The sequence below is a fragment of the Oryctolagus cuniculus genome, chromosome 1, assembly GCF_964237555.1.
Source record: "Oryctolagus cuniculus chromosome 1, mOryCun1.1, whole genome shotgun sequence".
Lineage (NCBI taxonomy): Eukaryota > Metazoa > Chordata > Mammalia > Lagomorpha > Leporidae > Oryctolagus > Oryctolagus cuniculus.
The window spans coordinates 177,007,340-177,033,971 of record NC_091432.1 but is presented as its reverse complement, the minus strand read 5'-3'; the positions used below and the strand labels follow the sequence as shown (position 1 = coordinate 177,033,971).

The 26,632-nt window shown below is 37.4% G+C and overlaps 1 protein-coding gene across 35 annotated transcripts in view; it reads left to right on the top strand.

Annotated features, from left to right (window-relative positions):
• Window positions 1–26,632, top strand: part of NFIB (nuclear factor I B) — a 483,250-nt gene that overhangs the window by 421,944 nt on the left and 34,674 nt on the right. For 30 of the 35 annotated variants that reach the window (XM_051857951.2, XM_051857943.2, XM_051857921.2 and 27 more), the window contains one exon: window positions 22,578–22,712. In XM_051857951.2, coding sequence (XP_051713911.1) covers window positions 22,578–22,712 — 135 coding nt within the window. The remainder of the gene's footprint in view (window positions 1–22,577; window positions 22,713–26,632) is intronic. The other 5 variants (XM_051857860.2, XM_070052215.1, XM_070052268.1 and 2 more) reach the window with 1 other exon arrangement.

The window sequence follows — 26,632 nt, the reverse complement described above, 5'->3', positions numbered from 1 at the left end:
TGAAATGTGAAGAACAAAAAAACCCTTGTGGCTTCGTGCATTTAGGAAAAGACAGGCCAGACAGCCCTTTCTGAAGTTACAGTTCTGCAAGTAATTTCAGCTTGAAATAATCAATTTGTGAATTTGGTATATCTTGAAATGGCATGTCCTTAGCTCCTTCAGTGGATTATATTCACGGAATGATTTCAGTAAAAATACACATGGCGCGGGTCGCACACAGCCATTCCCAACTTCCTGCCTCAAGTCAGCCCTTGGCTGTGATTTTGTGTCTTCCCCTGGCCCCACCCTCTGCACTCTCACTTCTTCACTAGTTAAGATCTCAACATGTCAAAGGAGAGCCACCTTCCAGGTCTGCTTTCTCCATGAAGATCTTTCACTACTCTTCAGACCCTAGGGTACTTGCTATAAAAACTCTGAGCAGCCAATAAAGGGGTTTTGAGTAAGGAATTGACTTTGGCCAAAAGGGCTAAGCGAAGATTGCTCAGCATACTCTAGAGCTCCTTTGTTTCACTTTTTTTTTAAATGCAGATTTGTTTTAAAGGACACTTTTCAAAAACATTTTTATTCTGCTGACACAAAACCTTATTTGCATACATGTGCACATACCAACAGACATCGCAGGTTTTCTATTTCCATGCTTTCTAGTCTTCCTCTGATTGTGAGAAAGAAGAATAGGTATATATGGTGCGCCACATTAAAACGAACAGAGAAAAAAGAGTAAGTCTGAGTCCATAGAACCAAATAATATCTATTTCTTAAAGTTACATCTCTCCCTCAAAGCTTCCATAGAAGTGAGTCGTATTTTATCTAGAAAACGTAAGCAGATTGACTCTGTTCCCAGCACTCTCAGGGCAAAATCAGAATTCCCTCAGAGGACTGACAGGCCTGGCCTCCCCACACTGCAGCCTCCGCCAGTGCTGGTCTGCTGTTCCAGGCTGGCACTGCAGCCCACTGCTTTGTATCAGCTTGGAAATGCAGTACCCAGGACCATCCTCTCTGCAATGCTCTTCTAACCCCCCCAGCTAGAAAATCCTTCAATTGAGGAATTTCAAGCTAAATTAGGCCTTCCTGTTTTTATTTCTTGACACCCATGACTGTTCCTTCATTGTACTCACAATATGTAACTCATTTATTTAGGGAATTAATTGTTTAAATCTGTCTCCACTGTGAGGGCACAGACCTCTGTTTCGTCCGTTACTATAATCAGCACCCAACACAACACTTGATGCACAGTAGTGGCAAAACAAATATTTGTTGGATAAATGAGCCATTGATAAACAGAACCCAGTCCTGTTAGTGAGGACAAGAAATATTAGAGACTTTTACCAGGCTTGCAGAAGTGAGAATAAAAACAAAACCCTCAACCCTTTATATTTTATTGCTTGTTTTATATTTTATTGTCAGTTTATTCCAAAGTCATGTTTTCCCTGTCACAGATTATTCTGGAAAGGCTTCTACTGGTAATAATAACAACACTGTGAACGTGTGGGAATGGATGTATTGTTCAGAAGTGTAGGTGTTCTTTATCATAGAGAGTGTCACTTTACTAAGAATTGATTCCTCTTCCAGCCTGTTGAATAAAGCTGATCTCAAATCATATTATAAAACATTTTTGAAAAGTAGAAGGGAAACTGTCATTCTTTCTCTTTGTAAAACTGTTATATTGTCTCCGTAATTTTCTATTGTCAAGATGGCTAGAATTATTGGGGAAGTCTGCAACTGCATATTATATTGAGAGTAAGAAAGGATGTTCCATTCTCTAGTATGCCTAAGAAAAACTCTGTCACTTTCATTCTGAATATCCTGAAGACTTTGTAATTCACATAATAAGCCATTGTGGAAAGAAGACTTCAACTACAATGGAAAAATGAGGGCAGTACAGTACTATCTTTATAAATTTGCTAAGCCCAATGCAGTCCTTTTGTTCTTAGAAAATTGCCTTTTTTTTTTAAATTTGAAAAACAAAATGCCCCATGGTTGCTCTTGCCCATCTTCAAGTGTTCTTTACATTTACCTACCTGCCAGGAGGGATCTCTGGAGAGCATGTATTGCGTGCCACTCCTGTATTTGTGATGGCTTTGACAGGTCTAATACTTGTTTCTGCACTAACTGCTGCTAAGTAACTCCTAGGTTGATCACAATATGCTTATATTTATAAATGGCAAAAAATGCATATAACCACTTTTTTTAAAGATTTTTTTTTATTTGAAAGGCAGAGTTACAGAGAGAGATAGGGAGAGAGAGAGAGAGAGATCTTTCATCTGCTGCCTAGATGGCCGCATTGGCCGTTTAGTCAAGATCATAAAATAAATCTAAATTCATATAATGATGTTTTGCAGTTGGTAGTTGTTTAATGAAAAATGCTTTATTTTAGCATATTACAAACATAATTGATTGTATATTTGTCTTTTGAAAACAAAATGGTTAACATTTATCATAAAAATTATAATTTATAATTTTACAAAATACAGGCATAAAATTTTTAAACACTATTGAATAGTGCTAAACACTTAATTGGGGCCATGTAATTTGCTTGAATTTCTTCTGATGAGTAGTGAAATAAATTATTTTTAGTTTATGTTCTTTTACACATAAAGAAGGAAAGAAAAAGGAAAATAGCATTGTACCATCAACAAGGGGCTAGAGAGCAACTGCTCAGTCCTTCTTAAATTTTAGAATGTATCTCCTTTCTTTGTCTCTTTGTATGAGTCCCCTGGTCCTAAACTTCTGAGTGCTTCCACCTAAATTAAAATTTTTCTTTTTTAAATTCTATTTTCCATAATTTAAGATTTTAATTATTAAATTAATAGAATCAATTTCAGTCTGTCAATTTGCAGGTTGAAAATTTCTTTTATTCCAATATTTACTCCACAAAAAATTCCATTGAGATACTATCTGTCTTGAGTTTTTTTCTATCTGAGTTGTATTAGATTTAATTCCTAGATAATGTACTTCTCTTGAAATGGTTAGAGTAATCCTTTGTAACTTCTGATTTAAAAGGAAAAACAAAAGATGGGACATGGTTTTTTTCCTCTAATTCAAATTACTTTCGTGAGACTAAATTCAGTTTTATTTCAATGATCAGTTTAATAGATAAATTATATGTTTGACATTTGGAATAATTCTTTATCAAAGTTACTTTGCCATTGCCATTCTAGTGGTCATTCATTCATCTAAGTATGATTGTAGAACTCCTGGAACATTATTTAACAGACGTTTAGTGATCAAAATACAGTAATGCAGCTGGGAATTTCTTTTTTTTTTAATTAATTTATTTATTTGAAAGTCAGAGTTACACAGAGAGAGAAGGCGAGGCAAAGAGAGAGAGAGGTTTTCCATCCGCTGAGCTGCGCCGATCCGAAGCCAGAAGCCAGGAGCTTCTTCCAGGTCTCCCACACTGGTGCAGGGGCCCAAGTACTTGAGCCACCTTCTGCTGCTTTCCCAGGACATGGCAGAGAGCTAGATCGGAAGTGGAGCAGCCAGGACTGCAGGCAGTGGCTTTACCCACTACACCACAGCACCAGCCAGCTGGAGATTTTTAAATGAAAAATCAGCTTCTTCATCTGATGTGTGTTTAAACAATTTATAGTCTTAGATAAAATTTAAATTCAAAGACTTAATATGCAATAAAATTTTATTGATTTCTGCACATTTAGAATTTGAGATAATTTGGCTCAAGTAATATTTCTCAAATCCCTATTATATGCAAAAATTTTTGTAGACACTGAGTACACAAATATGGATAAACCAAGTTTCTGGCACTTGACCTGCTGAACAGAAAAAAAAATTTTTGCTATTAAGAAAAAAGTCTTAAGTGTGAAAGTCACTTGTGGCCAGCGCCGCGGCTCACTAGGCTAATCCTCTGCCTTGCGGCACCGGCACACTGGGTTCTAGTCCTGGTCGGGGCGCCGGATTCTGTTCCGGTTGCCCCTCTTCCAGACCAGCTCTCTGCTGTGGCCCGGGAGTGCAGTGGAGGATGGCCCAGGTGCTTGGGCCCTGCACCCCATGGGAGACCAGGAAAAGCACCTGGCTCCTGGCTCCTGCCATCGGATCAGCGCGGTGCGCTGGCCGCAGTGCGCTGGCCGCGGCGGCCATTGGAGGGTGAGCCAATGGCAAAAGGAAGACCTTTCTCTGTCTCTCTCTCTCTCACTGACCACTCTGCCTGTCAAAAAATTAAAAAAAGAAAAAAGGGGGGACTTCACAGAAAATAAGTAATATAAGCCGAATTATGAGGAGGCTGTCTCTATGGCTCTGAGATAACTTATTTTTAAGCACAAATGAGACATAAAACTTTAAATAAAATAATTGACATATTAGTAAAAACTTACAATACTTGCTATATTGGTATGTGATTATAATTTTAACAGTAGTTTAAAAAACTACACTGGGATCTCAAATAGACAATAATTAGGTACTGTGTTCTGGTTGCTGTAGTTACTAGAAAATAAAGCACTATTTTAAAAAAAAAAATTATAATTGAGGCTGATGTTGTAGCATAACAGGTAAAGCTGCCATCTGCAATGCTGGCATCCCATAATGGGTGCTGGTTCGGTTTATGTCCCAGCTGCTCCTCTTCTGAACCAGCCCCTTGCTAATGTCCTGGGAAAAGCAGCGGAAGATGGCCCAAGTGTGTGGGCCCCTGGCACCCAAATGAGAGACCCAGATGAAGCTCCTGGCCTGGCCTAGCCCTGGTCATTGTGGCCATCTGGAGAGTGAACCAGCAGATGGAAGATCTGTCTCTCTCTTTCTCTCCCTCCCTTTCTGTAACTCTTTCAAATAAGTAAATCCATCTTCAAAAGAATAAATAAATAAAAATTAAAAAATATATAGTTGTATAAGTAAGTTTCTACAGCAAGTCTTTCTGAGGCTTTAATGTATTTCTAACTCATAATGATTTCTAACTCATAAAGATATCTTACTAACTATTCTAGTTAGTAAGATAGCCTTAGATGTACTAAATTTCAGTTTGCACTTTATAGACTTCTGTTGGATAGCAAATGAATTAAGCCAAAGGGCCCAAGGGAACACTGGGTACTAGAGAGTAATAATGCCCATTTAGTATCATGAGCTTAATCAGGAAATAAACAACAGTAAATAGGAACGTGGCAGCATGCTGACAGAACCAGAATCAGAGACCAGCATTTCTTAATGAGAACCTAAGGTTGTTAATAGATGTGCTAGATATAAGAGTTGTCAGCTAATTTTGGACTCTTCTATTTTAACAAAAATTATTTTTATTCATGAATGAGTATATAGGATATTTAATATAACACTGTGTCTGTGAATATTCAGGAGTGGTTATTGGCTGGACATGTTTATTATGTTTCTAACTTCAGAACCTTTTATTTCCATCGAGGAATCCCTAGGGAATGTTAGTCCTAGGTTCAAACTTTGAAAAAACAGTGCTGTAGCCCAAACTGAAGTCTGACAAATGATGTAATTTCGAGATTTCTCAATAGTTGTGAGAGCTGAGTGAATAAGCAGTGTTCATAAATGGTTGAATATCTACTATCTGGGAGTGATTAACATTTAGTGAAGTCTTAAAAAATGGCAGGGCACACAGCTTTATAACTTCACTGGAAGAACTTTAAGCTCCCTTTGGGGACCTGATAGAACACCAACAATTCCTTACATTCCTGGTGTTTGTATCACAAGGATTAAATAGCAAATGTTCAAATATCAAATTTTTGAACCAGAAAAAAAAAATAAGAGAGAGATACAAGTGCTTTTGATGGATAAATGTGAGGAAGATCTGGTTTGCATTTAATATTGAAGCACAATTTTTAAGTTCCTTTGTCTAGCTTCTTATGGAAAAGAACACAAGTCAAGAGCCATAAGTGAATCTCCATGCCCTATAATGACGTTGGGAAGAAAACTTCAGGGACATTTCCATCGTAGTATATTTTATTCTCATTAACTACACTGCCACAGTTGAAGCCTCATAACATGAGCATCTCCAAGATATAAAAGAAAATAACAAATTATTGGTGAAGGCTTTTGCCAGAATTCCTCACATTGCATACCAGTTGACAAATATTTGTCTTCCTTTCATGAGTTCTAAGAGTAGCATTTTGGATGGGGCAAATGTGTATATATTCTAGAAAGGCTGGAGCTGATTATCCTGGGAAACTTGTACTCATATTTCTGTGCTCTGGAGCCTTCATGATTTGAAAATAGAGTATATTGCAGAAATTCCACAGTAGAAAAGTAATTTGAAAAACAACTTTCTGTTTAATACCAAGCTTCTAGATTGATGGAACCTAACTTAAAATAGGGTAAGTGGCAAACTCATTGGACACAGGATCATAGTGTGCCATACAATGTTTCTTGGCATAAGAAACAGTTTTATTACAAATCCTTATACACGTTGATTTTGTGTTTGGTTTATTTTGGAGCAGTTTGTAAAGCTAATGTCTTTTGAGTAAATAGACTAAAAATATCACATACAGTAAGAAATTGATTTTTCGAGTACAGATAAAAGATTATTAGAACACTTTGTGAGACATAATTCATGCTTTTTATGTTATACCTAAACAGTCCAAGGATCAGAAAGCCTGTCTTGCCCAAAGTATTCAGCTAATTAGTGATGGGGGATCTTTATGTCTTCTTTTTTAAAGACTTTCTTTTTCTTTTACTGTCATCCTACAACCTGCTTAGAAAATCAGTATATATACTTAGCTATGTAGGGATAAATGCAGTAGGAGAATCTAGACCCTGCTTCTCAAGTTTGGGTAGACAGACAGTTTTCCTGTGGAGCTGCACTTAAAATTCAACTAGACCTTGTAGAATTCCAGTGGTAGAAAAGAGGTGAATTTATGAGTTTTTAAAGATCTGAAGAGTAGTCAAACAAATTTTTGAAATGCTAAAATATATATCTTTAAAAAAAAAATCCAACCTCAATATTAGTGGCAAAGTAAAAGATTTTTGCCCCCCCCAAAAAATTGGAGGTATGAGGGTTTTTGATGGATAAATATGAAGAAAAACTGATTTGAAATGAGAGTTCAAGCACAATTTTCCAGGGAGCTGGATTGGAAGCAGAGGACACGACTTGAACCAGCACTGCAGAGAGCAGCTTAACCTGCTGGGCCACAGGGCTGGCTCCATATAAACTAATATCCATGTTCAAATTCCCCAGAGTATCTTAAAGTTTGTTTTGTTTTAGTCAGGATCCAAATATGGTCCGTATATATTATTGTTTCAGCTTCTATTCTTTTATATTTATTATCCTCCTCCTTTTCTGTATCATTTATTTATTGAGGAAAGAACATAAATTTTAAAAATATGTTCAGCAAATACATATAAATGAGGAAACCAAGATCCACTGCCATTTGTGGCTTTTAGTGAGCACCTACTGTCTGTCAGATGCTGAGCTAGGTCCACATGTATTTTTGCTTTTGAGTATTACTAAGACCCTTTCTCACAGTTTATTAAATTGATCATGACAGTGTTTAAGAAACTTGACATAGAGACATAGAGCACACGGATGACAAGTAGCAGAGGCAGATGGGAGCCCCTGTCTGTCTAGCCAAAGAAGCCCATGCTCTCATTAATACTGCATAGAATGCCTCACAAATAAGTCATCATAACATTATGTTTATGGCTTTGCAAACTAATTATAAAGTCTCTATTATAGTTTTCTTTTTCTTAATGCATGAAACTTCAGTACTGATAAATGCCCATAATTTTGTAGTGGTTCATGGGCTCCTCAGAGATCTGTGAGTGGAGTCCTTGGGCTGAACTCAGGTTGAGAATCCATTGTACAATAAGATAGTGTTAATCAATAATCCTAATGTCCAGAATGCCATTAGTAGAGACGTGTGATGTATACCCAATTTACAATGAGCTACACATGTCAAAATATAAAAATTAAATATATAGTTATTGCCATGTATATTTATTGTTTTAGTCATTTTGCCTTTTATCCAGAGCACTATACTTTTGATCAGGAAACTCTAAATTCTGGTGTGCCTTTGACAGATCTCTTAATTTAGTGAACCTTGAGTTTTTCCTTCTATGAAATAACAAAACTATGTACTGAATTTCCTTCAGGTCCCAGCACTTTTTATTTTAAATCAACTAGAGCCAAAGAATCTAAAGATCTTCAGGACAGATTGAGCATTCCTCATTCAAAAATCTAAAACTTTTTGAGTGCTGAAAAATGCGAAATTAAATTCCATACCTGACCTCACATAACCATTCACAGTCAAGTGCAGTGTCTTGCAGGTGCAGTGGAGATATTGTATAAAATTACTTTCAGACAATGTGTGTAAGATGTGTATGAAAAACAAGTGACTTTCTTTTTTTTTTTTAAAGATTTATTTTTTATTTATTTACTTGAAAGAGTTACACAGAGAGAAGAAAAGGCTGAGAGAGAAAGAGAGAGGTCTTCCCTCCGCTGGTTCACTCCTTAGATGGCTGCATTGGCCAAAGCTGCGCCGATCCAAAGCCAGGAGCCAGGAGCTTCCTCCAGGTCTCCCGCTTGGGCCATCTTCCACTGTCTTCTCAGGCCATAGCAGAGAGCTGGATCAGAAGTGGAGCAGCTGGGTCTTGAACCAGCACCCACATGGGATGCTGGCACTGTAGGCGGCGGCTTTACTCGCTACACCACAGCACCAGCCCCAAACAAGTGACTTTCACACTTAAGACTTGAGAGTCTCATCCCCAAGATATCTCATTATATAAATGCAAATATACCAAAATCTTAAGTCTGAGACCCTTCTACTCAGAGTAATTTTGGATGAAATGTACCCAATATGTACTTAAACCTGTAAGCTTTCATTAACGTGGATCTTTTTGAGAACTCAAAATTTTTTTCTGTTTCTGAAATTACTTTTCGTGTGCTTCTTTAAACACTCAGATTGAATAACAATAATTGGACTGTTTATGTGCCTAGAGGCCTTATACCTGAGGAATGCACAGTTTTCACAAATACATGTCTTGTCCTGCACCATTCTGGTTCAACAAATGATTGACAGAGATTGAGTTATTATAACAGAACCTTGTTATGGGATCAGTGTCTCCTACTTTGAAAACAAATGACTCAGCCAGACGGCAACATTTATTTTCTCTAAATGACTAGGGATGTAGCAATAGGAGACCATTATCCTGTGACAATATTCTGTTTCATTGACATTATCTCGCAAATGTAATTGGTCCATTACTAAATAGAGGTTTTGTTACTGATCAATTTCACGTGATTTCTAAAACCATTAGGATAATAAATATGCCATCACGGTAATTTCATTGACAGAATGTTCTTTTTTCTTCATTTACATTTGTTACAGGAAGAAAATACAGTTTTAGGTTGAACTTAAAAACACTACAATTTATGACAATTTTTGCCTACTTTTCCATTAAGAGAAACAGACTATTATACAGAGGCATCATATTTGCATTGAGCTGCTGAACTGGTGACCTTAAAATTTTTGTGATTTTTTTTTTCCCTGTCTCACTAACCCACATCAAATCATAATTGCTCCCAAGCAATTAGTTTACCACCTCAGTCTAATGATTTTATTTGAAATAAGTTCCAGATCATTTCTAGGACTTTCCTGTAAATTCACTAAAGTAACACATCAGTTAAATCAACCCTAACCATTACCAGCATGGATAATAACAGCATTAGTAGCAACTGAAACCTTGAGATGTCTTGTAGCATAAATGTTTCTAAATGCATGGCTTTTCCCCAAATGTTCTCCTCTAAAAACTCATCTGTAATCTTGTTAAATTAGAACTCTTCCAGTATCTTTCTGACTTTTACAGTTAAGGTTACGGTATTGATTTTATTTTATAGTCCATGGCTTTCAGATGCTTAACACTAATCAGCCTCCATAGCCAAGAAGTTTTCCCCTGAGGCATGGAGAAGAGCAGCTATTTACCTAGGCCAGTGTTTAATAAGCTACTAAAATATACTTCAAATCCTGCATCATAGTTCCGTGTTCTCCCCCTTTCAATTAGGCTTACTGACGTTACTCAAGACACTTTATCTGTCTGCTTGTTAAAATGAAATTGCTGATGGACAGAAGCATTTTAAAATGTTTTTAAAAAGCAGTTTTCATTTATTCAGTAGTCATTCTTTTAGCACTGTTCTTCATTATTCAAAGGATTTTTTAAAAAATGTCTCGGGAAGGTGTTCCTGAGCTTCAAAGGAGTTTGAGCTCTAACTTTTGTGTTGGGTGTTGGTGTAGCCTGGAGACTTTTTTTTTAATAGAGATGTGATAAAATAGGGACTTGTAGTAACTTGCAACTTACTGTATCTTGGGTTAAAATATATGGTGAGAGACTTAACTATCACAAAATGTTAAGTTGCTGAAGAATATAGTAATATTTTCAACTACAATTAAATAACTGAATAAATAACTCAGTGATCTAAGCAAGAATTTTACTCATATAACAAAGACTATCATACTTTCTCCTTTTAAAAAGAGTTGATTTTATTTTTAAAAGTTGAAAGATCAGGCTGGCGCCGCAGCTCAATAGGCTAATCCTCCGTCTGCGGCGCCGGCACACCGGATTCTGTCCCGGTTGCTCCTCTTCCAGTCCAGCTCTCTGCTGTGGCCAGGGAGTGCAGTGGAGGATGGCCCAGGTCCTTGGGCCCTGCACCCGCATGGGAGTCCAGGAGAAGCACCTGGCTCCTGGCTTCAGATCAGCGCGGTGCGCCGGCCGCAGTGTGCCGGCCACGGCAGCCATTGGAGGGTGAACCAACGGCAAAGGAAGACCTTTCTCTCTTTCTCTCTCTCACTGTCCACTCTGCCTTTCAAAAAAAAAAAAAAAAAAGTTGAAAGATCAGTTGGAAATGACATCTTATCTCCTTAACATGGTTTGCCATTTTCCCCAGAGTTATTTTAGAACATGATAAATATAAATATGTATTTATAAGGAGATAGTTTATTTTAAAAAAAATGTTATGTATTGGGGCCAGCACTGTGGTGTAGCTGGTTAAGCTGATGCCTGCAGCACTGGCATTCCATTTGGGCATGGGTTCGAGTCTTCTCTGATCCACTTTTGATCCTGCTTCCTGCTAATGTGCCTGGGAAGGTAGTGGAGGATAGCCCAAGTTCTTGAGTCCCTGCACCCAAATGGAAGACCTGGATGTAGCTCCTGGATCCTGGCTTTAATCTGGCCCAACCCTGGCTGTTGTGGCCATTTAGGGAGTGAACCAGAAAATGGAAGTCTTCTCTCTGCCTCTGCTGCTCTCCCTCTGTGTAACTCCACCTTTCAAATAAATAAATAAATCTTAAATCCTTAAGAAAAAGATGTATTTGTTTACTTGAAAACATTAGAGAGTGAGAAGGAGATGCGCGCGTGTGCATGCACACACACACACACACATACATGAGAGAGAGAGTGAGCAAGTGAGCTTTCATCTATTGGTTTACCTTCCTGTTGGTTGCAATGGCCACAGGGACCACAGGCTTCTTCCTGGTCTCCCACATGGGTGGCAGGGGCCCAGATACTTGGGCCATCTTCCCCTGCATTTCCCAGGCCATTAGCAGAGAGCTGAATCGGAAGTGGAGCAGCTGGGACACGAACCAGCACCCACATGGGATGTAAGCATCCCAGGTTGCGGCTTTACCCACTACGCCACAATGCTGGCCCCAAGAGATAGCTTCTTAATGTGGCAGCTAATTATTTTTTGAATCATCTGGCATCATCTTCAAACTACTGTAGTGGGATTAGGTCCATATGTCTTGTCATAACATTCAGAGCTTTTTGTTAATTTGGAGTGTGTGGGAAGGACTTATTCGCACTTGCCACACAATCAAAATTTTATATCTAGAAGAGGCCTCAGAAACAGATATTCCAATATTCTCTTTTCTTCACTCTATTTTTCACAGATCACATTGTTTTGTCTTTATCCAGCTAAATTGCAAGAGTTAGATTCAAGCATTTCATTTTACATTTTTGCAATATCCAACACCTAAGACCAAGAGGAAGTATTTTCTTACTGTGTGATGTTGGGTGTATAACAATATCCAATATTGTCAACCCAAGTTGGAAATTAGTTATTATATTCTCATTTTACTCCAAAAATGTGTATTTTATAATTTTTATAATAAAAGCAATAATTATTTATAGGTAATTTAGAAAAATAAGCTGTCACTCCTATTAATATTTGACTGTATAACATACTAGTCTGTTTTCCCCTATGTTTTACTCTGTATTTTCTGTATAGTCTATTTTTATGATATAATTTGCTTAACAGATTTCAACATTTTGCCATATTTATTTCATAGGTAGATATATATACTTACACATACTTAGTATTTTTCTTGAAAATAGACATATTAATATCACATAATGTAGGATTCATGACAATGATCATAAAGTAAGGAGAGAATTATATATATAATATTATTTTATAGATGGCATAATTCAGTGAAGACAATATTTATAACTATATACCAAATAATAAGACACTGACAAGTTTTTTATTCTCACTCTATAAATATTAACTCAAGTCAGCATATGAAAGATGTATTGTATTCTCATGTTTATTGCAGCCCAGTTCACAATAGCCGAGATATGGAATCAACCTAGATATCCATCAGCTGATGACTGGATAGAGAAAATGTGGTATATATACATGATGGAATATTACTTAGCCATAAAAATAATGAAATAGTGACATTTGCACATACACAAAAAAGAGATGGAATTGGAAGTCATTATGGTATGTGAAATAAGCCAAAGCAAGACATGTATCACATGCTTTCTCTCATATATATATATGTATATATATATTCTATTTCAATTATGTATATTTTTGCACTAAATTGAGCTTGCCTGATATATTGTATTTTGTAAATAAGTATCTTTTTCAGGGCTGGCGCTGTAGCTCACTTGGTTAATCCTCTGCCTGTGGCGCCGGCATCCCGTATGGGCACCGGGTTCTAGTCCCGGTTGCTCCTCTTCCAGTCCAGCTCTCTGCTGTGGCCTGGGAGTGCAGTGGAGGATGGCCCAGGTGCTTGGGCCCTGCACCCGCACAGGAGACCAGGAGGAAGCACCTGGCTCCTGGCTCCAGATCGGCGCAGCGCCGGCTGTGGTGGCCATTTGGGGGGTGAACCAGTGGAAGGAAGACCTTTCCCTCTGTCTCTGTCTATAACTCTACCTGTCAAATAAAAAAAGTACCTTTTTCATCCTTAACTTCTAATGGTATTTTTTAAAATATTTATTTATTTGAGAGGTAGAGTTACAGATAGTGAGAGGGGGAGAGAAAGAGAAAGATCTTCCTTCTGCTCATTTGCTTCCCAAATGGCCGCAATGGCCGGAACTATATCAGTCTGAAGCCAGGAGCCAGGAGCTTCTTCCAGGACTCCCACATGCATGCAGGGGCCCAAGCACTTGAGCCATCTTCCACTGCTTTCCCAGGCCATACCAGAGAACTGGATCTGAAGAGGAGCAGCCAGGACTAGAACTGGCACCCATACAGGATGCTGGCACTGCAGGTGGAGGATTAACCTGTGCCACAACTCTGGCCCCGCTAATGGTATTTTTACCATGTCATTGAATTTCCATTTTATATTGGATGCATAAAATGCTACCCATTGGCTATGCTATAAATTTTTAGGTATCTATTTTTTCCATGAATGTTTACATCATTTCTGAGTGTTTCTGTTACAAATAAAGATATGGTGAGCACCATTGAATATAACTCTTAATGTTTAAGCTGGTTAATTCATTCCAGGCTAGTTCTTTTCACTGTTCCCAGTTCGTATCATACTGCCTATTGCCAAGTAGAAACTCGGTGAAATTTTATGAAAGGAGTATGTCTTATTGTAGAAGCAATGCGTGAGATCTTGTGTCCATTTCTAAATCTTAGGGTAAATATTGGTGTGGAATTTAGAAAGGTCTCACCAGTTTACCTTCCCATTAGCAGTGCATGAGCGGCTTCTCCACTGTCATACCCGTGGTACTCTAAATGCAGCACCTGGCTCTGTACACTATTGTGAAGCATGCTCTCTGAAATGTATCTGTAGGACAGCCTGGATGGCCATTTGCACTTCATTTAAACCATCAAGGATTACACCATATCCTTATTCCTCATGGGCCATGATATCTCCATTTTACTGGGAAATAAATGAGCAATTGAGATGGTACCTGAGAGACAGCACAGAGCTTTGCTTAGTCTAATTGATCTTTTTCCTCCAGAATGCACTCCCCCACCATAAATGCTTTACCTTTAGGTAAAAGGTACTAGAGTAAGAACCGGTGTCATTTTCCAGAAGGAGTAATAGAAATAAATACATCAAAGCTTTGGGCTGGGATGTGAGTAATAGACAGATGAGTTGCTACCACAGTCTGGCCTTAATGATTGTGTTATTTTATATAACATTCATTCTACTATAAATAAGCTGTAAGTTTTCCTCTCCTTTTAACATTATTTACCCCATGGCCCACCCAGGAAGAGAAACCAGGGCCTGTGAGCATTCCATTGGCAGAACCTCATCTCTGCCTTCTTGTCCTCAGGGCACAGGGACCAAGTTGCTCCCCTGCCTGTGGACTCTGGATTTGTGGCCTGAAGTAAAAAAATAGCAGATCTCAGCTCCAGAATTCTTCCATACTTTTGATAGTGTAGCCTCTTATTTATTTCAAAAACATCATTACTACTTTAAGCAGTTCATTTCCCCCCATGACGTCTTGCAGTTTCTACGTAATATTTTAATGCAAGGCAGGAATGCTCCCACTCGGCTAATGCTCATTTTTCACATTCACACTGTGTGTTTCTTGAATGAGTTTCCGTGCAGTCACGAGGACCTGTGCCTTTGGTCTCTGAAGAGATTTTCAATGGCCAGAGAGTTTGTAACATTACAGCACCTTTCAAAATCTGTAAAAATCTAAAACCCATTAAAAAGTAAGAGAGAGAGAGAAGAAAGGAAGAAGCAAGGAATGAAGGAAGGGAGGGAGGGAACCTGGAAAACTATGAGGGGATATCAACTTAATAAGATTTGTCAGTATCATATAATCTTGTCAAATCCCAGTTATTGGGCTCTCTGCATGCCGTATGTTCCCACGCATGCACATTCCTTCTCTGGCCTGTATCGTAGGCAGAGGGTCGAGGTTAACAGAAGTCTCACAGCTGTTGTCGTTGCACCTTGAATTTTCTTCTCTGCCATAATAAAGGGGAAAAAGAAAGAAAGAAGAAAAGTTACTGGAAAATATTCAGCAGCCTGATACAAAAAAAAATAAAAAGCCAGTAAATAAAGGAGATATTTCTAACAATGATTATAACTCTTTAAACACCGAGCAATAAAACTTATTTTACTGGAAAGGAAGAGAAACCAACAAATAGTGGCTTATATCTAAAAGGTTCATTTAGCTATGTCTACAAGTATAGCAGGTAAATAAGGAGAACAATTTGGGCATATTTAAAAGAATTGGACATTTCAGCCATTTTGGTGCAATTTGTTTGTTAACCAGATGGAAATGTATTTTTCTTAATCATAGGACTGGCACCATTAATATATTTTAATTTAATGTTATGGTATGATGAAAATAATAGCCTTCAGAAGTTCAGTATTTCTTGTGTACTCTTAAATAATTAATTTGAAATGGTTATAAATCATGTGTTATTAGAGAGAAGATAGGAATTTTTTAAAAGGAAAATGTTTTTTTACATAGGCTATAGAAATATGATTTGTAGGCTGAATCTACTCACCTTATTGGAAAAACTAACATATTGCTCTAGTATATGTGAAAAAGGAGCAGGTGTCCCAGGCAGGCAGGTGTGAAGGTGGCTGTTTGAGCTTGCCCTAGATCAGTAGTTGACTTCAGTGCATTTCTACTAACAGGTGGCTAACTGATTGGAGTGCCATGTGACATTTATCCCAGGAGCGGCTTGGATGACAGGCTGCTGCAGACTGAGGAAGGGGTCTTTGCTTTGATGAAGGAATTGCCAAAACTCATGTCTCATTAGTGTTTCCTAAGGTTCTTTGGAAGTGAACAACAGTTTAATTAAGGGCTGACGTAAACACGTTTCTGCACACTTTCCCTGCAGCATTTTATCACATTAGAATTGATCAAAATTGTTGCCTTGGGCTGACTTGAACAGATATACATCTGGAGCACCATTTGTGCAAGCTGCCGGAGAGTCGAGTACATACGCTGTGCTTCTCAGTGACTCTTCCTTTGTAGATGAAATTACCTTGTTGGGAGATGAGTTGATCTAACTCTTTATTTGCTTAAGCTTTTATCTCGTTGAAGTGATGCTGTGACATGCATGACACAGCACAGCTTAGGATGTCTGTATGTGACAGTGCTCCTCAAAATTATAGTGTGGCTTGTAAAAGTTATATAACTTGATTTTTGCAAAGTGCTTATTGAAGTATATGCTTAAGTCTAAATGAACCAAGTTCTATCAGTTAGCCTACTTGAACTTTTTCTTATGTGGTGATCTTTTATTATGTATTTAACTACACAATTCATTACTAAAACCATAGCTAACTGTCAAATTATAAATCTAAACACAGGCAGGGGTAGACACTGAAGAATAATACCATCAATGTGCAGCTTCTTAAAAATATTAGTTTCTCTAATCTTAAAGAATAAACTTTTCTACAATCTGATATGAAGATCATTCAAAATGTTTGTGGGAAATGGAATTCAAAGGTAAATTTATCTTATTACAATTTTTTTTGAAATCCATGCATAGTGGTTTCATGATACACATTTTCCATGAACTTTTTGAAGTACCTTTCTATTATTCCAATTGCAATTATTTAATGGTATTTTGTCTTTAGTGTCTGCTCTGTCTGGTGCACTGTAAGCACCTCAGGACAGGCCACAGGTTATCTTATTTATCATCTTGAACCTTGTGTGGGGCCATGGCTCCTTGCACTTGTTAGGAATTTGGTGATTGGTTTTGTTTTCTCTCTTTGCTTTACCTTTAATTCTTGCTTTCTACTTCTTTCTTTGCATTCAACTCAGTAGGTCTTATCTGGTGATATCTGTTCACAGAACATGGCTTTTAAGGTATGCTGGCTATGGTTAGTCCACTTATCTTCCATTACTACTTATCACTTCACAGTATAGACTCTCACATGCGAGATTCTAAAGTAAGCTTCCTAGACACCCCGCCTACTTTCTCCCTTTACTCTCACTCAATGTTAGATTACTTTCCCATTCTTTTCCCAAGTGCGTGATGTTCCAGTCTCCACATATCTTTATGTCTGTGATAAAATCATCTTTTGTAGGAGGTAAGATATTTGTCCACTTTTGAAAAAAGTTATACAAGGGCAGGCATTTAGTCTAGTGGTTAAATTCCTACTAGTGCAGACCCTGGGTGACAGCAGTGATGGCTCAAGTAACTGGGTTCCTTTCCATGCAAATGGGAGATGTGGTTGAATTTCTGATGCCTGGCTTCACACTCAGTTGATGGCCATTGTGGGAACTGGTGGAGGCAACTAGCAGAAAGAAATGTTCTCTGTAATTAATAACATTTTTTAAATATAAACATTGCAAAAAACAAATGAAAAAAATCAAGTAACAAACGAGTCAAACACAAGATCATTAATGAAATCTAGACTTCAAAATTTCCCAGTAGGGATTACTTAAGGAGAAAATAAGTTTGTTCAATGGATAAAATATCATTTGACAGGTGGAATAAGCAAGTAAAAAACCATAATTTTCTAGCATAAATGGCCATCAATTGCAGAAAATGACAGAATTAGAAATAAGTTCCTCCTGTCCCCCCTCCGTGGTGGCCATAAGCAAGTTAGTTTAACTAGAATAGAAATAAAATGGAATGATGGGGTCAAATTATATAGATGTGTGGTGCCATGGTGGATCTTCACCTGAGAATGATTGCTGGAGGGATAGAATTCCAACAACTGTTTTTATAATGAGCCATAGTGAGAGGACCTGGAGAAAACTTAAAAGGAGATTCTTGATTCATCCAGTTGCAAGGGAAAAGAGCCTAGTGGAAGCTAGGAAAACTGAAAATTACAGACTGTTTGGAAAGTCTTTCCCTCTTGCTATTGATTCATTTGCAATTGTTCTTTCCTGAATTAAACTTAATTTTTTTTTTTACTGATTTCAAGCCCTCATGGGTTTTGCTTCTTTGTCATCATCCACCAGCAGTTCCTGCCTGCCTCCTATCAATAGAAATTTCAGCTGATCTTTTTTTTTTTTTTACCATCCCACTTCTCTCTTCAGCTTCTTTACTTTGTTCATTAATCAACTTATGCATTGTTAGATTTATATGTTGTTATTTAACTTGTTATGCATTTATGCATTATTCACCTTATAGTCAACTTAAACTTCCTATGTATTATTCTTCCTGCTTAAGAAACAGTAGATTGTGAAAAGCAAGACATTTGTTTTTCTTCACAGAAATGTAATTTAAAATCATCTCGTTTCTATAGCCATCCCTCAAACATTATTTTTCTGTAGCATGTGAGTGCATTAAAAATAGAAATGATATCATCCTTCAGTTTGGCATGAAGTCTACTAGACTGCAGACATTCAAAATAAAATTAAAATCCAAACAATACTAGTTTGGCTCATGGTTACAACTTAAGAGATATAAACTCTACCTTTACTTGTCCCAGATAATTGACCTTTCCTTCCTCCTGCAGTTCACTGAATTTTTTTTTTTTTTAATTTGAGAGCATATTCACTCAAATTCACTCAAAGACTCATGTATCCCTAATGCTTAGGATAGGGCCTTCTGCATGCTATATGGCAGTATATGTTTATTGATTAATAGCACTGAAATAATTTGATTTAATGGGAAAACAAAGACAATTAAGCCTACATCTTAATTTTACCATTCTTTACCTGTTTCTAAGGCACATCCTTTCAGTCTGGCCTGTGAATCTTCCCATTTTATTTTTGTTATAAGTTACTTTTATTGTTTGCAAACACAGTCTGTAGTCCCTTTCACAAGTTGAACACTGATAATTTTTATTCTGTTTCTGTTGTGTTGACCTCTGTAGACCTCTGGGTGTTCGGAACATGAAGGTGCCATCATTATTATTAGATGCATGCTTAAAAGAGAACCAGAATAATAAATAGACTCAAAGTAATTACACAATAAAGCCAAGTGAATCATTTTGGCTAAGAAAATGCAAAGCATCATTTCTTAAAAATCACGTAATCGCCTCTAGAATTTCTATACAACACCCTTGATTTATGTGACTTTCATAAAAAAAGAGACTCATGTGAATTTTTCTGGGATTAATGGAAAATTCTGAAACAGTTATGGTGGTTGTAGTTGCCTTAATTGATCCTCTTCTCCAACAAAGACATAACTAGAATGACACTATTCCGCTTTCAAGCTCTGATCACGTTCAGTTGTTTTGAAATGCTATATCGTTTTTGCTGTATTATGTATACTGTGGAGTTTTTAAAAACTGATTTACTCAGGTTCATTTTATATGAAATTTATATTTAAGCACAGGCAAAGTATTAGAGTGTAAATAGAAAGTTACCAGTTTCTCTTTCTAAGAGGTAATTGTAAATTAAAAAATTAGAATAGAAAATTATTTCATCGTCTGTACCATGAGGAGTGGAATAGAGGTCTTTTTTCCCCACTTCTCACAATGTATATGTCTATGATTTAACCTCCAGTAGGCAAAAACCTGTATTTGTAGTTTCATCTTTTAAAACTGTGTGGCTGTTAAGAGAAATTAAGTATTATTTTGGGTATTTTAAAGATAGCTGAAATGAGATTCCTTTGTCTAATTTTCAACCTTAGTTTAAAATTTCTTTTTTTGTGTGTGGTGGCATTAATTGCTGTGATTTCATGAAAAATTCTTTTGTTTTTACTTTTTGAGAAAAATGCAAAGAAATAATTTTCTGACTCATCAATGTTCTGATAGGTTAGTACAGCCAGTTAGTCACAAATTGTAGCTTATGGCTACAAATGCACTTGACATTTTTTTGTAGACCACACTGTCTACTGTCTTTAATCCATTCTTTAAGTGCCAGCATACTGGAAACACATATTTAGTTCCATTAGATGGCTTTACCAGAGCCTAGGCAATCTTTAAAATGATAAAATATAATAATAGCTGTATGTTATGTTAACATCACTATGAGGTCTTCTTGTCATTTAAAAAATTTCTAGTTAAAAATACAAAATGTACATATTTTATGTGATATTATTTTTTAAAGATTTATTTATTTATTTGAAAGTCAGATTTACACAGAGAGAAGGAGAGGCAGAGAGAGAACAAGAGCGAGAGCGAGAAAGAGGTCCTCCATCCAGTGGTTCACTTCCCAATTGGCTGCAATGGCTGTAGCTATGTGGATCAGAAGCCAGGGGCCAGGAGCTTCTTTCAAGTCTCTTACTCGGGTGCAGCGGCCCCAGGACTTGAGACATCTTCTACTGCTTTCCCAGGCCATAGCAGAGAGCTGGATCGGAAGTGGAGCAGCCAGGACTCAAACCAGAGCTCATATGGGATGCCGGCACTGCAGGCAGTGGCTTTACCCACTACACCACAGTGTCAGCCCCAGATTTTGTTGTTTTCATAAAATTTGTTTTTAGAAATGCATACTGAAATATGTTGAGGTAAAATTGCACAGGATCTGGGATTTTCTTCAAAGCAAGATAAGGGGAGGAAATATAGATGGAAATAAAAATGAAATAAGTTTCCTATGAGTTGATAATTGCTAAAGGTGGCTGATGGGTATATGAGAATCAATTACTACTCTGTGTACTTGTGTATATATTTAAAATCTTTGATAATAAAAATACAAATTTTATCACTCATATCATTTTTACAACATTCTGCTATAAAAATTACAAACTCCCATAAAAATTTCTCATGATGTTAAAACCAAGACACATCTCTTCTACCAGATTTCCTCCTAATTTCTCTGGTCCAAATAACTGTTTGTTGTAATCCGTTAGTCACCTAAGATGATGACCTTCTACTTCAGTTACTGATTTGATTGGGTCAATTCCATTTAATTACCTATTGCCTTAGCTCTGTCCTTACTCTAATTTAAAGCTCTCAGGATTTATCTTTTGACAATATTAAATATTTATGGAATGGATGAATGAGTGAAGCTCCATATACTTCTCCTTTTGTAATTTGTAATTCCTTTCTACTTGCTCATATCCCCTCACTTTATTTTTTCTTTTAATTTTAACTTACTGGTTTTACGCATCTGAAAGAGGGAGAGAGAGTGTGTGTGAGTAAGAGCAAACTGCCATCACTGGTTTGTTCCTCAACAGTGAGGGTTGGGCTAGGTCTAAACCAGAAGCCTGGATCTCAATCCAGATTCCCATGTGTGTAACAGAGACTCAACTACCTGCTGCCACCAGGGTACACATAAGCAGGAAACTGAACTCTAGAGTGGGAAGTCAAACCCTGGTACTCTGATAGGGGATGCAGGTGTCCCAAGAAAAGTTTTCTCTGCTGCACTAAACACCTGCCGCAGGATTTTAGGTTTCATAGTAGGGAAAAGTGAATCCAGTTCACCGTTGTGCATCACTAGTGTGATATCTGACATAAATTGGGTCTTCAGTAAATATTTATGGAATGAATGTGTTACTCAACCTATCTACTTAAGCACCCACCGTGATTTTGTCTCCACTTTGGCTAATCCATTCTCCATTTAGTTTCTGGGGGGATTGCCCTACACTATAGTTGTAATCTTATTTTGCTCACACATAGTATTTCTCCCATCAAGATAAACATTCTGGATTTGTACCAGAAGTCCCTGGCAATTCATTCTTATTTGCTTCCCCTCTTCATCTCTGTCCTTTACCGCTGTACGCCTGTACTTGGGATTTGTGCATATTCTATGCCCTTCTTTTTGTGAACACTTCCATTCTGGGGATGTTGTACCCATCCACCTTTGGAAAACAATGTCACTATGGGACGCCTTCCTTAACATGGGGAGGCAGATTTGATCAGTGTATTGCACACAGAGGCAGCGAATGTCACAATGTCCCTGCCGTCAACACCCTTTCTGTCTCTTGACTGTCGACAATTATTTTCTTCCTCACTGACAGTGAGCATCCCTAGAGCCGGGATTTTTATTTTTCTTAACCATCTTCACTTTACCTGGCAAACAGAGAAACCAGTAAATATTTGCCAGATGAGCAAATTTTAAGGAATGTACTTTTTGCTAAACAAGTGAATGATTTTTCCATAAAGGATGTAAAATCAATGATATACTTACCAGCACACCCAAAGGTTGTTTTTCACATTTGCACCAAGTTGTCCTCTGTGCTCACAGTGAGGTTGGAGGGTCAAAAGACAAGCACCTGAATCTCATAAATCATATAAATGAAAATCCAGGTAAATAACACCTTTATGTGAACCAAGGGACTAAAGAAAACATGATGCGTGGGTTTTCAGAAGTTTAAGATGTATTTGGTAACAGGCATGATTCAGACAGTGCTTTCGAAGCAGGCTTCAATGACCTTCAACGGAGCTTGCTTCTGACGGAGCTGTTTCAAAGCTCCAACGTGGCTGAGCCTTTGAGCATCAGGAGAGGTTTTCTCCAAGAGCCAAAGCCCAGAAATCCTGAAAGGTTGGAAAATGAGATCTTGGATGATGTTGAAATGACCCATATAGTGTTGGAAGGTTGTATAACATGGATTTTTCTCTCTTCCTTTGAAGATATGTCTTCTCCGACTACTATGAAGAAGCCTGAAAAGCCATTGTTCAGCTCCACATCTCCACAGGATTCTTCCCCAAGACTGAGCACTTTCCCCCAGCACCATCATCCCGGAATACCTGGAGTTGCACACAGTGGTGAGGAGTTTCAAGCATAGAGGAGAGTCTCCTTTCTTGTCTGCAGGGCCCAGACCTCTAGGGAGGGAGCAGAAGTTTGTGTCTATGGTGACCATATTTTCTCAACCAAAAAGGGGAAGGTCATAGTGTGATTAAATATTTTTTCTTATTAATCTATAAGAAGAAATGTTCAAAGCCATACAACTAAGTACTATTTATGTATGTATTTTTGAATTGCCATTGTTGGACAGATTATCATCACAAAACTTAGGAAATAAAGGATCCAACGTTATTTTAACAGTAGTTTCTGGACTGGTCCTAATGTGATAGATTTTACTAAGGAAGAGCTGGAATGTCCAGTATGTTGTTAAGTTCAGACTATATCCCAAAGGCATTAAGATATATGGACACTATTTCCATAGAGGTTGTTTTCTAGACACAAATCTGTATTTACTTATTTGGTAATGAAGTTCACCAGAAAATAAAAGAGGCACTTTACCAATAGCTTTATACAAAGTGCCTTGAAGAAGTTCATGGAAAATGTGTCTTATGAAACAACTATGCATGAACTTTGAAATTTTTGTATCAAAATAAACTTATCTTCTAATGCTATTTCCATGAACTTTTGAAGTTCATCTTCAAATCCTTTGGGCTAATACATTTGATATAATGTCTAATATCAATTTAAATAAAGCAAAGAATTCAATATTCTACATTTGCACTTTCACCAGCAAATAATATTAAATCATCTTTAAAATTAAAAATGAGATATAATAATCATAAATATTATATGATTTCTACCTATTTATTATCATTATGTCCTAAGAAGAGGAGACTGAATTCTACATGGAAAAATTTTCGTGTATTAATGTTTATAGTAATAAACCTTATTGCTTTAAGTCTATCATCAGGCAGTTACATATTCTTCAAACTAAATGTGTTTTTTAAATCTTTTTAAAAGAGCTTATTTATTTATCTTAATGAAGAGTTACAGAGAGAGAGATCTTCTGTCCCTTGGTTTACTACCCAAATGACACAATGGCTACAGCTGGGCTAGTCCCCAAGGCAGGAACCAGGAGCTGTGTCTGGATCTCCCACATGGGTGGTAGGCGCCCAAGAACTTCCACCGCTTTCCCAGACACATCAGCAGGGAGCTGGATTGGAAGTGGAGGAGCTGGGACTTGAACCAGCATCCATAGAGAATGCTAGCCTTGCAGGCTATGGCTTTACTCTCTATACCAGAATGTCAGCCCCTGCTTTTTAAATTTTTATTCAAAGAATATAACATCTGTTAAGCTAATTCCTTAGTTTTGACTTGTAAGTATTTTGTTGATATTTATTGTTGGTATAGTTAAATTTTATTGCTGACATTAGGAAAAATAAGAAATTCAGAGAGGGGTTTATAAATTAACTATGGCATAAAAATTTTATATTTATTGCTTCTGTTACTAAGATAAGTGAAAAAAGTCAGTAACTATTTCATAGATTTAGAATGCTGAATAATGACATAAAATTAACTTAGAAGCTGTTATTTTTTATTAAATATTTATTGTTTTAAATGTAATATTTAATATGATTAAAATACTTAACATTTGAAAAATAAGTAGCATGTTTTTACATGTTAAAACATGGGAGATCTATGTAAACCTTCCATGTTGGTTTTTCACGAGGTATTTGCTCAATATCTAATATTCTGGGGACTGTAATAAGCACTTTGGTCATAAAAGACAGTTTCTGGTTTTTTTTTTTTTTTAAGACTTATTTATTTATTTGAAAGGCAAAGTTACAGAGAGAGAAGCAGAGAGAGAGAGGGAGAGAGGATTGAGAGAGAGAGGTCTTCCATCCACTGGTTCACTCCCCAGATGGCCGCAATGGCTAGGTCTGGGTCAGGCCTGAGCCAGGAGCTGCATCTGGATCTCCCATGTGTGTGCAGGGGCCCAGACACTTGGGCCATCTTCTGCTGCTTTCCCAGGCCATTAGCAGGGAGCTGGATTGGAAGTGGAGCAGCAGGACTCGAACTGGCACCCATATGGGATGCCTGCATTGTGGTGTAGCAGGTCCCCAGTTTCTGTTCTTAAGGAACTCATGATGAAGTCAGGAAACGGAAGTACTACAACACGGGCTAGACATCTGATCTGAACAGCGCTAGACACTTAGAAGAGGATTAGATGCCTGGAAGACACATGCTGTGAACTCAGTTTGAAGTTTAAGTTCACCACAAGCCCCAAGGAAGAGAGTTTCAGGCAAAGGCAATGGGACATACCAGTGTTTTAGAGGTCATGGCAGCAAGGAAGTGTCAGATGTCCAAGCATCCCCATATCTCTTGATGTGGTCAAGGATGGATGCAAAGAGCTGATCCAGGACTAGCTCCTCCAGCACATGAAAACTGTATGTACCTATGAAGTTGTTGGGATTTTTTTTTCTGGAAGCAGTAGAAGAACACTGGAATATTTTCAGCTGAGAAGTCACTTAATTATAGTGATTTTTTAAAAAGTCATTTGTATGGAACTGTAAAGGGTGTATTAGCAGGAGGGAGACCGGAGGAAGGCAATTAGGAAGTGTTTGCAATAATGTAGTCAAGAAATACATGTACTTTTGTATTTTTCAAAAATATTTTTGATTTGCTTTTCTATTTTTTTAAAGGGCTAGAAGGGCTCTTATTGATAAGATAGGCATTTTTACTTTCGATTTGAAAGAAGACATTATACCCAGTTGTCTCAGGACAGCTGCAGCTCCTATGAGCACAGTGCCAGGTTGCCCAGACATTCGAGTTCAGATTTGATTTGTGCCAATTCTGCTGAAAAGAGATCTTTTCCAGAACTAAGGCAAAATTAATCTCAAAACCCAGGAGACTCAAGATGGAAGTATGTATATATCCTTCGAGAGACTGTGTACAGATGTGAGCTGTCTATGGTTAAATTCAACTGAGATTCAGAGCACTTTGACACTAAGTAAAAAGAAGCTCGATTTCACTAAAATGCTTGTATTTCCTTAAATTATACTTTCAAATGGGTATACTTTTTAAATAAAATGATGCTTCAGTAAGGAATTTTATTTCAAGAAATATACTGTTGTTTTCTGAAAAGCCTCTCTGTGTTGGTGGGTCCAGTGCGTGTGTGGTTAGGCCCTGGAAGTTCCCTCAGGATAACAATGCAGAGAATGATAAGAAACAAAGCTGCAACCAGGAAATGGCATTTGTAATTCTGCTGTGATATACAACTTCATTTGTCACATCTTCTAAAAAAAGTTTTCTTTGGGAGAGATAAGCAATACCCCTTAACTTTTTTGCCATAATTACAAAGTTAGAAATAAGTCATTCCAGATGGTTTTCCTTTATAGGTCATGGGAAGAGTTTATTTTTTCATATTGTTTGCTTAGTTGTCTCATAAACATTCATCATTTGTAATTTTCTATGATTTAGATGGCCATTTTGATAGAAACAGACATTTCGTCTTCAGTTCTGCATATATTGGTTGGTACTTTTTTTTTTTTTTTGGTTGGTACTTTTAATTAGTACTTCTGTGATTAGTACTGTCAACATTATGACCATGCAAGGGGCCAGCACTGTGGCATAGAAGGTTAAGCCAATGCCTGCACTGCCGGCATCCCATATGGGCACCAGTTTGCATCCCAGCTACTCCAGTTCCAATCCAGCTCCCTGCTAATGCGCCTGGGAAAGCAGCGGAGGATGGCCTTGAGGCCTTGGACCCCTGCACCCATGTGAGAGACAAAGATGAAGCTCCTGGCTGCTTGCTTCAGCTTGGCCCAGACCTGGCCTTTGCAACCATTTGGAGAGTGAACCAGTGATGGAAGATCTTGCTCTCTCTCTGTGACTCTGCCTTTCAAATGAATAAATAAATCTTTAAAAAAATAATGACCATGTAATTTTATTTCCCCATCTGTCAAACTTAATAATTTTATTTCAAAAATTGTACAATAGA